General features: G+C 34.6%; 1 protein-coding gene across 1 annotated transcript in view; it reads left to right on the forward strand.

The window, feature by feature from the left end:
• Positions 1–12,171: 12,171 nt before the first annotated feature.
• Positions 12,172–13,712, forward strand: part of TAF1 (TATA-box binding protein associated factor 1) — a 41,706-nt gene continuing 40,165 nt past the window's right edge. The window contains 1 exon segment of the mRNA XM_044682857.1: positions 12,172–12,292. Coding sequence (XP_044538792.1) covers positions 12,172–12,292 — 121 coding nt within the window.

Raw genomic sequence — 13,712 nt, forward strand, 5'->3', positions numbered from 1 at the left:
AGAGATTGCTAGAGAGTTTAAAAGAGGGAGACAGAGAGAGAGAGATGGACGTACAGATGCAAAAAGAGAAGGATGGATGGATAGATACATGGATGGATAGATACATATATGGAGAGATAGATTCATGCATACATACATACATTCACACATACATAAGCAAACAGAGAAAGACAAAAAGACAAGGAAAAAAGAGAGAGTTAAAGGAAAAAAATTGTAGAAAGAAAGAAAAGAAAAAGATGAATGTGTAGATAGATGGATAGATGATAGGAAGACAGATGGACAGGAATAAAGTCAGCTAGATGGCCAGATAACATAGATACATAGACAGGCAGAGAGATGGATATATTGATACATGAGTAGACTGATAGATTGATACATACATGGAGAAACAGACTGACAGAGCTAGGTAAAGAGAGAAAGACTGGTAGAAAGAGAGTTTAAGAGAGAGAGGGAGAGATGGACTGCAGATAGATACAGATACACAAATAGATGGACAGATAGATGTATACATACATATTAGAGAAATAGAGATAGTGAAATAGAATGATGCAAAGATAAATAGAGAGACAGAGAGAGAAAGATGGATGGATTCATACATACATAGACCAAAAAAGAGGCACACAATAATTTAAAAAAAGATAGAGCTAGAGAACAACTGGTAGAAAGAAAGAAAGATGAATGTATAGATAGATGAATAGATGATAGGAAGATAGATGCACAGGGATAGAGAAATAGATAAATAGATGGATGGCTAGATAGATATATAGATAAACAGGGAGATTAATGGATTGATAGATTTATACATACATACATGGAGAAACAGACAGACAGAGCTAGGTAAAGAGACAGAAAGAAGGAAAGAAAGATTGGTAGAAAGAGTTTAAGAGAGAGAGATGGACTACAGATAGTTGGATATACAGATATATGGACGGATAGATAAATAGCTGGATGCATAGGTACATAAATACATACATTCATACATACTTACATACATGCAGAACCAAAAGATGGAAAGTTAAGGAGATGGAAAAAAAGATAAGACAGAAATATTGGTAGAAAGAAAGAGAGATTCAAAGATGGATGGATGGAGAGAAATAAAAAGACAGAGAAAGCAATTGACACATAGAAGGATGGATGGATAGATAGATGTATACATACATATTTAGAGAAATAGAGACAGAGAGATAGATGGCTAAAGAGAATGATGCATAGATAAATAGACAGAGACACATACAGAGAGAGAGAGAGAGAGAAATGGATGGATTCATACATATGTAGAGAGACCAAAAAAGAGACAGAAAATAAGAAAGCAAAAAAGGTAGAGATAGAGAACGATTGGTAAAAAGAAAGATAAAAAGACGAATGTATAGATAGATGGATAGATGATAGGAAGATAGATGCACAGGGATAGAGAAATAGAGAAATAGATGGATAGCTAGATAGATATATAGATAAGCAGGGAGATAAATGGATTGATACATGGATGGATGAATAGATTTATGCATACATACATGGGGAAACAGACAGAGCTATACAAAGAGATAGAAATAAAAAAGAGACTGGTAGAAAGAGAGTTTAAAAGAGAGAGTCAGAAAGAGAGAGATGGATGTACAGATAGTTGGATGCAAAAAGAGAAGGATGGATAGATAGATGGATAGATAGATACATGCATACATATATACATACATAGAGAAACAGACAGAAAATTAGACAGTGAGAGAGAAATATTGCTAGAAAGAAAGAGAGACAGATGGACAGACAGACAGAGATGGATGGAATATTAGATATATACATAAATACATGCATACATACATACAGAAACAGACAGAAAGTTAGACAAAGAAACAAAGTTAGAAAGAGAAATATTGGTAGAAAGAAAGATAAATAATAAGATGGGTGGAGGGAGGGATGGAGGGATGGATCGATGGATGGAAGGAAGGATGGATGGATGGATGAATGAATGGATAAAGATAGATTAAGAGACAGACAAAAAACAACTGATACATAGTTGGATGGCTAGATAGGTGGATAGATATGTACATACATACATATAGAGAGAGAAATGAATAGAGACAGAGAGTTGGATGAATAAATAGATGCAGAGATACATAGATAGACAGATATATAGACAGAGACAGATACATGGATACATACATGCATATATACATACATACATGCATAGGAGATAGATTACAGAAATAGAAAAACAGAAAAGTTGATAAACGGATAGAATGACACTGAGATAGAGAGATGGATGGATGGATGGATAGATAGATAGATTCATAAATACATACATTTATGCAGACATACATAGGCCAACAGAGAGACAAAAAAGCAATAGACAATTAGAAAGAAAAAATGGAGATAGAGAATGATTGGTAGAGAGAGAGATAAAAAGAAGAATGTATAGGTAGATGGATAGAGGGATAGGTAATAGGAAGACTGATGGACAGGAATAGAGAAACAAACAGAGAGATGGATGGGTTGACACATCCTTGGATGGATAGATTCATACATACATGGATGGAGAAACAGACAGAGCTAGAGAAAGAGACAGACAGAAAGAAAGAAAAATTGGTACAGAGAGCTAAAAACATAGAGCATTAGACGTATAGATAGTTGGATGCACAAATAGAAAGACAGTTAGATGGATGAATGGATAGAAGTATGCATACATACATATAGAAACAAACAGAAAGTTAAAGAGACAGAGAGAGTAAAAGAGAAAGAATGTTACAAAGAAAGAGAAATATAAAGATAGATACATGGTTGGAGACAGAATAGATAGATTTATAGATACATACATATAGATTTAGAAAAATAGAGATAGATGGATACATAGATAAATAGACAGGCAGATATACTGATAGAGAGATAGATACATTGATACATAGATCAAAAGTTTGATTGATTTCTAGAGACAGAGAAACAAACAGATTGATGAATGGATAGAATGACACCTAGGCAAAAAGATGGATGAATAGATACATGGATGGATGGATAGATATATAGAGTTAGATTCATTACATATATTCATTCATATGTACATACTTACATACATAGATGAACAGAAAGACAAAAAGACAGAGATAAAGAGACAATGATGAAAGAAAAAGATGAATGTGTAAATAGATGAATAGATGATGGGAAGACAGATGGACAGGAATAAAGAAACAGTCGGACACATGGATAGACAGATAAATACATAGGCAAGCAGAGAGATGGATATATTGATACATGGGTAGATGGTTAGATTAACACATACATGGAGAAACAGACAGACAGAGCGAGGTAAAGAGACAGAAAGAAGGAAAGAGAAAGATTGGTAGAAAGAGTTTAAGAGAGAGAGATGGACTACAGATAGTTGGATACACAAATAGATGAATGGATAGATAGATGGTTGGATGCATAGGTATATAAATACATACATTCATATATGCGGAAAAAAACAGATGGAAAGTTAAAGAAATAAAAAATAGAAAGAAATATTGGTGGGAAGAAAGATATAAAGATGGATGGATGGAGAGAGAGATAAATAGAGAGACAAAGTAATTGATTCACAGAAGGATGGATAGATAGATGTATAGATATATACATACATATGGAGAAATAGACAGAGAGATAAATATATACATACACACAGAGAGACAGATATATGGATGGATAAATAGATGGTCACATTAATAAATGAATACATACATACATATATACATAAACTGACAGACACACTGAAAGAAAGAGAGAAAGATTGGTAGAAAGAAAAATATAGATTAATAGACACATAGAAAGATACAGATAGATTGATAGACAGATTGATGAATGGAGAGATAGATACATAGATAAACAGGGAGATGAATAGATTGATACATGGATGGATGGATAAATTGATACATATATACATATAGAAACAGACAGACAGAGCTATACAAAGAGACAGACAGAAAGAAAGAGAGAAAGATTGGTAGAGTTTAAAAGAGAGAGAGAGAGTCAGAGAGAGATGGACATATAGATAGTTGGATGCAAATAGAGAAGGACGGATAGATAGATGGATGGACAGAGAGATACATGCATACATGCATGCACACATACATACACAGAGAAACAGAAAATTAGACGAGAGAGTTTAAAAGGGAGAGACAGTCAGCGAGCGAGAGAGAGAGATATAGATATACAAATAGTTGGATGCAAGAAGAGATGTACAGATAGATATATATGTGCATACATGAATGCATACATACATAAAACATACATAGAGACATAGACAGAGAGAGATATTGGTAGAAAGACAGAGAGAGAGCAGTAGATACATAGATGGATGAATAGACAGATAGATGTGTAGATAAACACGTATGGAGAAATAGATAGAGAAACAGACAGAGAAACAGAAAGATAGAAAAATAGACAGACAGACAAACAGATAGATAAACAGACAAACAGAAAGATAGATAGATAGATAGATAGACAGACGCATATATACATACACAAACTGACAGATACATTGAAAGTTAGGAAAAGAGAAAAAAAGATTGTTAGAAAAATTAAGATAGATTAATAGACACATAGATCAGTAGATAGACATATAGAGATGGATGGATAGATACATACATAAATGCATGCAAGCATGCATACATGCATACATACATAGAGAAACAGATAGAAAGACAGAAAAAGAGAAATATTGGTAGAAAGAAAGATAACTATAAGTATGGATAGGTAGAGGGAGGGAAGGCTAGTGGATGGAGGGATGGATAGATAGATGTATACATACATACATATATAGAGAAGTAGAGACAGAGAGATGGATAAAGAGACATATGCATAGATAGAGATGCATACATACATAGTAGATTTACAGAGATAGATAAATAGACAAGTTGATGAATGGATAGCATGATACCTAGATAGAGTTGGATGGATGGATGGATGGATAGATAGATACATAGATTCATAAATACATACATTTATGCGGACATACATAGGCAAACAGAGAGACAAAAAAGCAATAGCCAATTAGAAAAATGGAGATGGAGAGAACGATTGGTAGAGAAAAAGAGAGATGAAAAGAAGAATTATAGATAGGTGGAGAGAGGGATAGGTAATAGGAAGACAGATGGACAGGGATAGAGAAGCAGACAGGGAGATGGATAGATTGGTACATGGATGGATGGATAGATATATACATACATGGAGAATCAGACAACAGAGCTAGACAAAGAGACAGAAAGAAAGATTAGTACAAAGAAAGAGAGTTAAAAGCATAGGGAGATAGACAAATAGATAGTTGGATACACAAATAGAAGGACAGATGGCTGGATGAGTGGATAGAAGAATACATACATACGTACACAGAGAAACAAACACAAAGTTAGATAAAGAGACAGAAAGAGAGTAAGAGAGAAATAGTGGTAGAAAGATAAATATAAAGCTAGATAGAGGGAAGGAGGGAGGGATAGAGATTGACAGACAGAGAAAACAATTGATAAATGGATGGATAGATGTATAGATACCTATATAGAGAAATAAAGAGACAAACAGATGGATAAATAGATGCATAGGTAAATAGACAGACATACAGACAGATATACAGATATATAGATCCATAGAAAGATAGATATCAATGGGTAAATAGATGATTGGATGAATAGATGGATACATACATACCTACATGCATTTATAGGCAAAGAGAGAAAGATAGATAGGTACCTAGACAGAGACAGACAGACAAATAGGTATGTGGATAGACAGACAGATAGATGAGAAATAGAGATAGACAGTTAGAGAGACAGACAGCTAGATGAATAGATATATAGAGAGAGACAAAGACAGAGACAGAGTCAGAGACAGAGAGATGATGATGATGATGATAGGGTGATCTATTGACAGAGACAGAAACTGAGAGATTGATAGATGGACAGATACATACATACATATATATATATGCATTCACATATACACACATATATACATAAAAAGAGGAATCGATAGACAAATAGATGGATAGATAAATAGATTTTCAGACTGATAGATACACAGACAGATATGAGTGGATCAATAGATGGTTGGATGAATAGATAGACACATATGCACATTAACAAACTGACAGACTGAAAGTTAGAAAAAGTCAGAAAGAAAAAAGATAAAGAAATATTGGTATAAAAAGAAGTAAAAATTAATAGATTGACAGATACATAAGTACATTGATAGATTATTGGAAGATAGATTTACAGAGAAAGAGATGCAGACAGATTGATGAATGACTAGAATGACACACAGAGAGAAGGATGGATAGATACATGGATTGATGGATTGATAGTTAAATTCATTCATTCATGCATGCATACATATATACATACATAGAGAGGCAAAAAAAGAGACTGACGATCAGAAAGGAAAAAAAGATAGAGATAAAGAGAGAATGATTGGTAGAACGAAAGAGAGATTAAAAGATAGATGGATGTATAGATAGATGTATAGATGATAGGAAGACAGATGGACAGGTATAGAGAAAGAGATAGATGGATGATAGAGAGATACATAGACGAGAGGTGGGTGGATAAGTAGATTCATACATACATACATAAATACAGAAACAGACAGAGCAAGACAAAGAGACAGACAGAAAGATAGAGATTGGTAGGAAGAGAGTTTAAAAGAGAGAGAGAGGAATTGAGAGATGGATGTACAGATAGTTGGATGCATAAATAGATGGACAGATGGATGGATGGATACATATATGCATAGAGAAACACAGAGAGTTAGGGAAAGGGACAGACATTTAGAAATAAATAGAGAAAATGAGAGTCTCTGAAAGAAAGATATAAAGATAGATAGATAAGGAGATAAATAGATGGATGGATAGATAAAAATATATGGATAGATAGATACACAGAGAAATGAATGGATAAATGGATGGTTAGAAGAATCATTGTATACATACTTACATTTATACATACATTAACAAACTGACAAACTGAAAATTAGAAAAAGAGTCAGAGAGAAAGAATGGCAGAAAGAAAGAAACATAGATAAATCGATAAAAAGATCGATAGATACAAAGATAGATTATCAGAAGGTGGATTTACAGAGAAACAGGTAGATTGATGAATGAATAAAATGACAAACATAGAGATATGGATAGATACATGGATGGATTGATAGCTAGATAGCTAGATAAATTCGTACATACATTAATGCATACACACATACATAGAGACAAAAAAGAGACACAATTAGAAAGAAAAAAGAGAGAGAATGATTGGTAGAAAGAGATAAAAAGATAGATGAATGTCTAGATAGATGGATAGAGGGATAGATGATAAGAAGACACATAGAGAGATAGGAGGATTGATGGATGGATGGATGGATTCATACATACATACATGGAGAAACAGAGAGACAGAGTTAGATGAAGAGACAGACTGAAAAAAGAGATTAGTAGAAAGAGAGTTTAAAAGATAGCGATTGATAGAGATGCTTATACAGACAGTTGGATGCACAAATAGATGGTCGGATGGATGGATGGATAGATATATACATGCATGCATACACATGTACATAGATAAACAAACACATAGAACATTAGACAAAGAGAAAGAAAGAAAAATAGTCATAGAAAGATAGATGATAGGAAGATAGATTGATTGATAGATAGAAAGATACATAAATGCATAGATAGATAGATGGATGGATGTAAGGATAGCCAGACAGATGGATGTACAGATAGTTGTATGGACAGATACTTGGAATATATAGATAGATATATAAACAGATAGATGGATGAATGGATGGAAACACACATTCATGCATGCATACATACATACATGCATATATACATAGAAAAACAAATACACAGAAAGAAGAGACAGAGACAGAGAGAGAGAAATATTAATAGCAAGAGAGATACAAAGATAGATACATAGATGGACAGACAGAGCAATAGATAGGTAGATGGGTGGATGGATAGATAGATGTATAGATACATACATTCATAGAGAAATAAATAGACAGACAGAGAGATAGATGGCTAAACAGACAGATGCATAGGTAAATAGATAGATATATAAAAAGAGACAGATACATAGATAGGTATGTAGATAGATTTACAGAGATAGAGAAACAGAAGTTGATGAATGGATAGAATGAGAGAGAGAGAGAGAGAGAAATACATTCATAAATACATACATGGGCAAGTAGAGAGCCAAAAAAAGAAGCAGACAATTAGAAAGAAAAAATAGAGAGAAAGAGAAAATGATTAGGAGAGAGATAAAAATAGAAGAATGTATAGGTAGATGGATAAAGGGATAAGTAATAGGAAGACGTAGACAGACAGGGATAGAAAAACAGGGAGATGGATGCATTGGTACATGGATGGATGGATAGACTCATACATACATACATTGATAGAGCTAAACAAAAAGAAAGAAAGAGAGGTTGGTACAAAGAAAGAGAGTTAAAAACAGAGAGAGACGTACAAATAGTTGGATGCACAAATAGAAGGACAGATAGATGGATGAATGGATAGATGCATACATACATACGTACATAAAGAAACAGAAAGTAAACAAAGACAGGCAAAGAAAGAAAGATGGAAAGAGTGGTAGAATGAAAGATATATAAAGATAGAACCATAGATAGATGGCAGGATAGATAGATTTATAGATACATACATATATAGAAAAATAGAGCTAGAGAGATGGATAAATAGATAGATGCATAGATAAATAGACAGATATACAGAGAGAGAGATGGCAAGATAGATTTATAGGTACATACATCTAGAGAGAGAGAGAGAAATAGAGACAGATAGTTAGATGGATAGATAGATACATAGACAGATATACCACACAGAGAGGCAGATAGATAGATTGATAGAGACACAGAAACAGATTGATGAATGGATCTAGACAGAGAGATGGATGGTTAGATACATGAATGGATAGATATATAAAGAGATACATTCATACATACGTACATACATATGTAGACAAACAGAAAGCCAGACAAAAACACAGAGAGAAAGAAAGAGAGAGATAAAGAATGATTGATAGAAAGAAAGATAAAAAGATAGATGAATATAGAGATAAATGGATTGATAATAGGAAGACAAATGGACAGGGACAAAGAGAGATAAATGGATAGACAGATACATAGAAAGGCAGAGAGATGGATATATTGATACATGGGTAGATAGGTTGATACATACATGGAGAAACAGACAGAGTGAGGTAAAGAGACAGAAAGAAGGAAAGAGAAAGATTGGTAGAAAGAGATTTTAAGAGAGAGAGACTCTCTTTGTATGTATGTGTGTATATATATGTGCATAAATATGTGTATTGTATGATGATATTTTACTTTTCTGTGTTTGGATACATAAATTTACAAGGAGTATTAAAGATTATAAAATACTAAAGAGAAAGAGATGGACTACAGCTAGTTGGATACACAAATAGATGGCTGGATAGATAGGTGGTTGGATGGGTACATACATAACATACATACATATATACATACAGAAGACAAAGAGACAGAAAGTTAGATAAAGAGACAGAAAAAAAGATAGAGAGAAAGAAGTATTGGTAGAAAGAGAGATATAAAGATGGATGGAGAGAGATATAGACAGAGAAAGCAATTGATACATAGACGAATTGATCGATGGATAGATAGATGTATAGATACATATATAGAGAAATAGCGACAAATAGATGGATAAATAGACAGATGCCTAGATTGATTGATAGATTTACAGAGACAGAGGAACAGACAGATAGATGAATGAATAGATAAATGCATAGACAGATGGAGAGATAGATGGATTCATACATAACCTATATAGAGAAACAGAACTAGACAAAGAGACTGTTAGAGAGAAAGACTGGTAGAAAGAGTTAAAGAGGGAGGGATGTATGTGCAGATAGTTGGTTACACAAATAGATGGACGGATAGATGGATGAGTGGGTGGATACAGACAGAAAGTTAGACAGAGACAGACAGAAAGAAATATAATGGTAGAAAGAGAGAGCTAGAGAGATAGAGTGAACAGTAGATACATTGATGGAAGGATGGCTATATAGATGTATAAATGCCTACATATGTATATAGAGAAATAAATAGAGACAGACAGATAGATGGATACATAGGTAAATAGACACACAGACAAATATATAGACAAAGAGACCGATACATAGAAAGATAGATAGACAGACATGTCAATGGTTAGATGATTGGATGAATAGATGGATGGATACATACATACATACATACATTCATAGACAGAGAAAGATAGATAGGTACCTAGATGGAGACAGAGAAATAGGTATGTAAATAGATACATAGACAGAGAAATAAAAATAGACAGACAGCTATTTGGATGGATATATAGATGCATAGATAGAGAGAAAGAGAGAGAAATGATAGGGTGATCTATCAGTGGAGACAGAAACCAAGAGATAGATAGACAGATAGACGAATGTACAGATAGATAAATAGATGGACAGACACACACACACACAGAGAAATAGATAAGGATAGACAGATGGATAGATAGATGCCTAGATAGACACACAGACAGATATATAGATAACTAGATAAATAGGCAGAGATATGGATGGAGGGATACATACATACATACATAGACAAGGAGAGATTGAAATATTAATGGATAGATCTATAGGTAAATAGAAGCTGACAGACAAACCAATAGGTGAATAGATACATAGATACTTAGATACATAGTTGGAGATAGCTAGATAGATAATCTGACAGACACAGAGAAACAAAGATATGAATGGATAGATAGATATGTACATATATAAACAGACAGAAAGATACACTAAAAGACAGAGATTGAAAGGTTAATCAATAGATATATAGGTAGATTCATAGAGCCAGCCAGACAAACAAATATGTAGATAGATAGATTGATAGAGAATTAGATAGAGACATAGAGATAGATAGAGGGACAGACTGCTGGATGTATAGATAGACAGATTTATTGATAGGAAGATAGATAGACAAGGACAGAGAAACAAACAGATTGATAGATTGATAGAATGATACATAGAGAGATGGATGGGTAGATACATGAATGGATGGATGGATAAATAGATTGATACATAAATGCATGCATAAATATATAAACAGACAGAAATATAGACAAAGAGACAGAGTTACAAAGAAAAAGATTGGTAGATAGATGAACAGAGACAGAAATTAAGAGATAGATTGTGGATTGTGGATAGATATATAGAGAGGATGACAGAGAGATGGGTGGATTGATACATGGATGGATGGATGGATGGATAAATACATACATACATGGACAAACAGAAAGACAAAGAGACAGCGAGTTAGAATAAAAGTAGGAGAAAGAAAGAAAGATAAAAAGATAGAAAGACAGAGATATGGATGCACAGATGAATAGATACATAGACATATACATACATACATTTATTAACAAACAGACTGAAACTTAGAGTCAGAAAGAAAGAGAGAAAGATTGGTAGAAAGAAGGATTAATATAGATTCATAGACACATAGATGATAGGGAGACAGATTTACAGAAACAGAGACAGACAAATAGATGAATGGATAGAAGGACACATAGACAGAGAGATGGATGGATATATAAAATAGATTCATACATACATAGACAAATAGAGTGACAGAAAGAGACAATTAGGAAAAAAGATATAGGTAAAGAGAGGAATCGTGGAAAGAAAGAGGGATAAAAAAAGATAGATGAATGTATAGGTAGATGGATTGAGGGATAGATGATAGGAAGACATCTATCTTGGACAGGGATAGAGAAACAGAAAAATAGATGGATGGATAGATAGAGAGATGGGTGAAGCCAAGATGGCAGCTTAGTAGTAGTGAAAGCCTGAAACTGTTCTGAATATCCTTCCAAACTGATCTTTAAAAGGCACCTCGAAAGGAAGGGAGTCAAAGCAGGACGAGTGGGGGCGGGGGCTCTCCCACTAAACACAACGTGAAAGGTAGGCAGAGAGAATGAATTTCCACAATATAAGAGGGAACTGGAAGCAAAACTGCAAACAGAAAAGTACATCCTCCCACATACCGTGCCAGACTCAGAACCAGGGCATAGGTAACTTCTGGATCCCAGGATGTGGGCTACACCAATAAAAGAACACCTCCTTGAAGCCCCAGTGCTGGATGCTCTCAAGCCTCTTTGGCAACAGTGAAGGCAGCCCCAGGGCAAAACCCCGTGTGCCAGAAGCTAAGACAGAAATGACCAGCAACTTGCAGATTTCCCAGTCCACTGATGGGAAAATGAGCAAACAGCAGCAAAAAAACTCTTGACCCTCGAAAATTTCTGCTGGGAAAAAGAACAAAGAACAGAAGCAACAGGAGATGGTGAGAAACAAGCAAACACATGCAAAAATCTCCAGAAAAAAAAACTGGAATTTGTCTCAAGCTCTGGAAGAATTCAAAAAGGAATTCAAAAATCAAATAAGACAGGTTGAAAAATGGGATAAAGAAATAAAAGTGATGCAAAAAGAAAATAATAGCTTAAAAAGTGAAATTGGTCAAATGGAAAAAGAGGCACAACAAGCCAATGAAGAATTAAGTTGTTTAAAAATCAAAATTGACCTACTGGAAAAAGAGGCCAAAAAAGTCAACTGAGTGCCATGAAAAGTAGAATGGACCAAATGGAAAAGGAGGCTCAAAAGTTCACAGAAGAAACTCGGTCTTTAAAAATTAGAACTGGGCAAATAAAAGCTAATCATTTCACACAGACAGAGAGATAGATGGATTGATACATGGATAGATGGATGGATAGATTGATACATACATACATGAAGAAATAGACAAAGCTAGACAAAAAGATAGAAAAAATAGAAAGATTGGTAGAGAGTTAAAAATGTATAGAGAGAAATGTATAGACAGAGGTAGAGGGATAAATAGAGAGACACAGAAAGCGAGACAGATAGGTAAACAGACTGACAGAAAGATAGATGATAGATAGATTTATGATAGGAAGAGGCAGAAAAACAGATGGATGGATGGATGAATAGATAGAGAGATGTATGGATAAGAAGAAAGAAAGAGAGAGAGAGAGAGAGAGACAGAGACAGAGAGATGTATCAGTAGACTGGTAGAAGCATTTCTCTATTGTATGCCAGACTCTGTGCATTTTTCTATATACAGTCTCATTTGATCTTTACAACAACAAAAGATAAGGTTGAGGAGGGTAAAGTCTAAAGGGTTTTGAATACCAGCAAATAGATTTCTGTTTGATCCTGAAGGTAATAGGGAGCCACGAGAGTTTACTGAAAAGAAGAGTGTTGTGGTCCCACCTGTGATTTAAGAAGATCACTTTGACAGTGGGGTGGTGGATGGACTGGAGATGGGAGAGACTTGTGGTAGAAAAATGCCCCAGCATCTATTGCAAGATTCCAGGGATAAGGTGATAAGGGCCTGTACTAGGGTGTGGGCAGTGTCTAAGAGAAAGGGGAATATATGAAAGATGTTATAAACTTAAAATAGATGGGGCTTGGCAACAGACCCTGGAGAGCAATATAGCCAATAATTTTGAAAAATAGAGAGGAGCGAGAGCTTTTTTCTCTTCCGGGGCCAGGCCAACAGGACCATAGCTAAGAGGTGAACCCCTGGACTGGAGGCAGGGGGTGGGATTGGGGGTGGAGGGAGGAGATTCTTTCTTTTTCTCCTTTCCAGAGTAAGCTCAGTGAGAC

This window comes from Gracilinanus agilis, chromosome X, assembly GCF_016433145.1.
Source record: "Gracilinanus agilis isolate LMUSP501 chromosome X, AgileGrace, whole genome shotgun sequence".
Lineage (NCBI taxonomy): Eukaryota > Metazoa > Chordata > Mammalia > Didelphimorphia > Didelphidae > Gracilinanus > Gracilinanus agilis.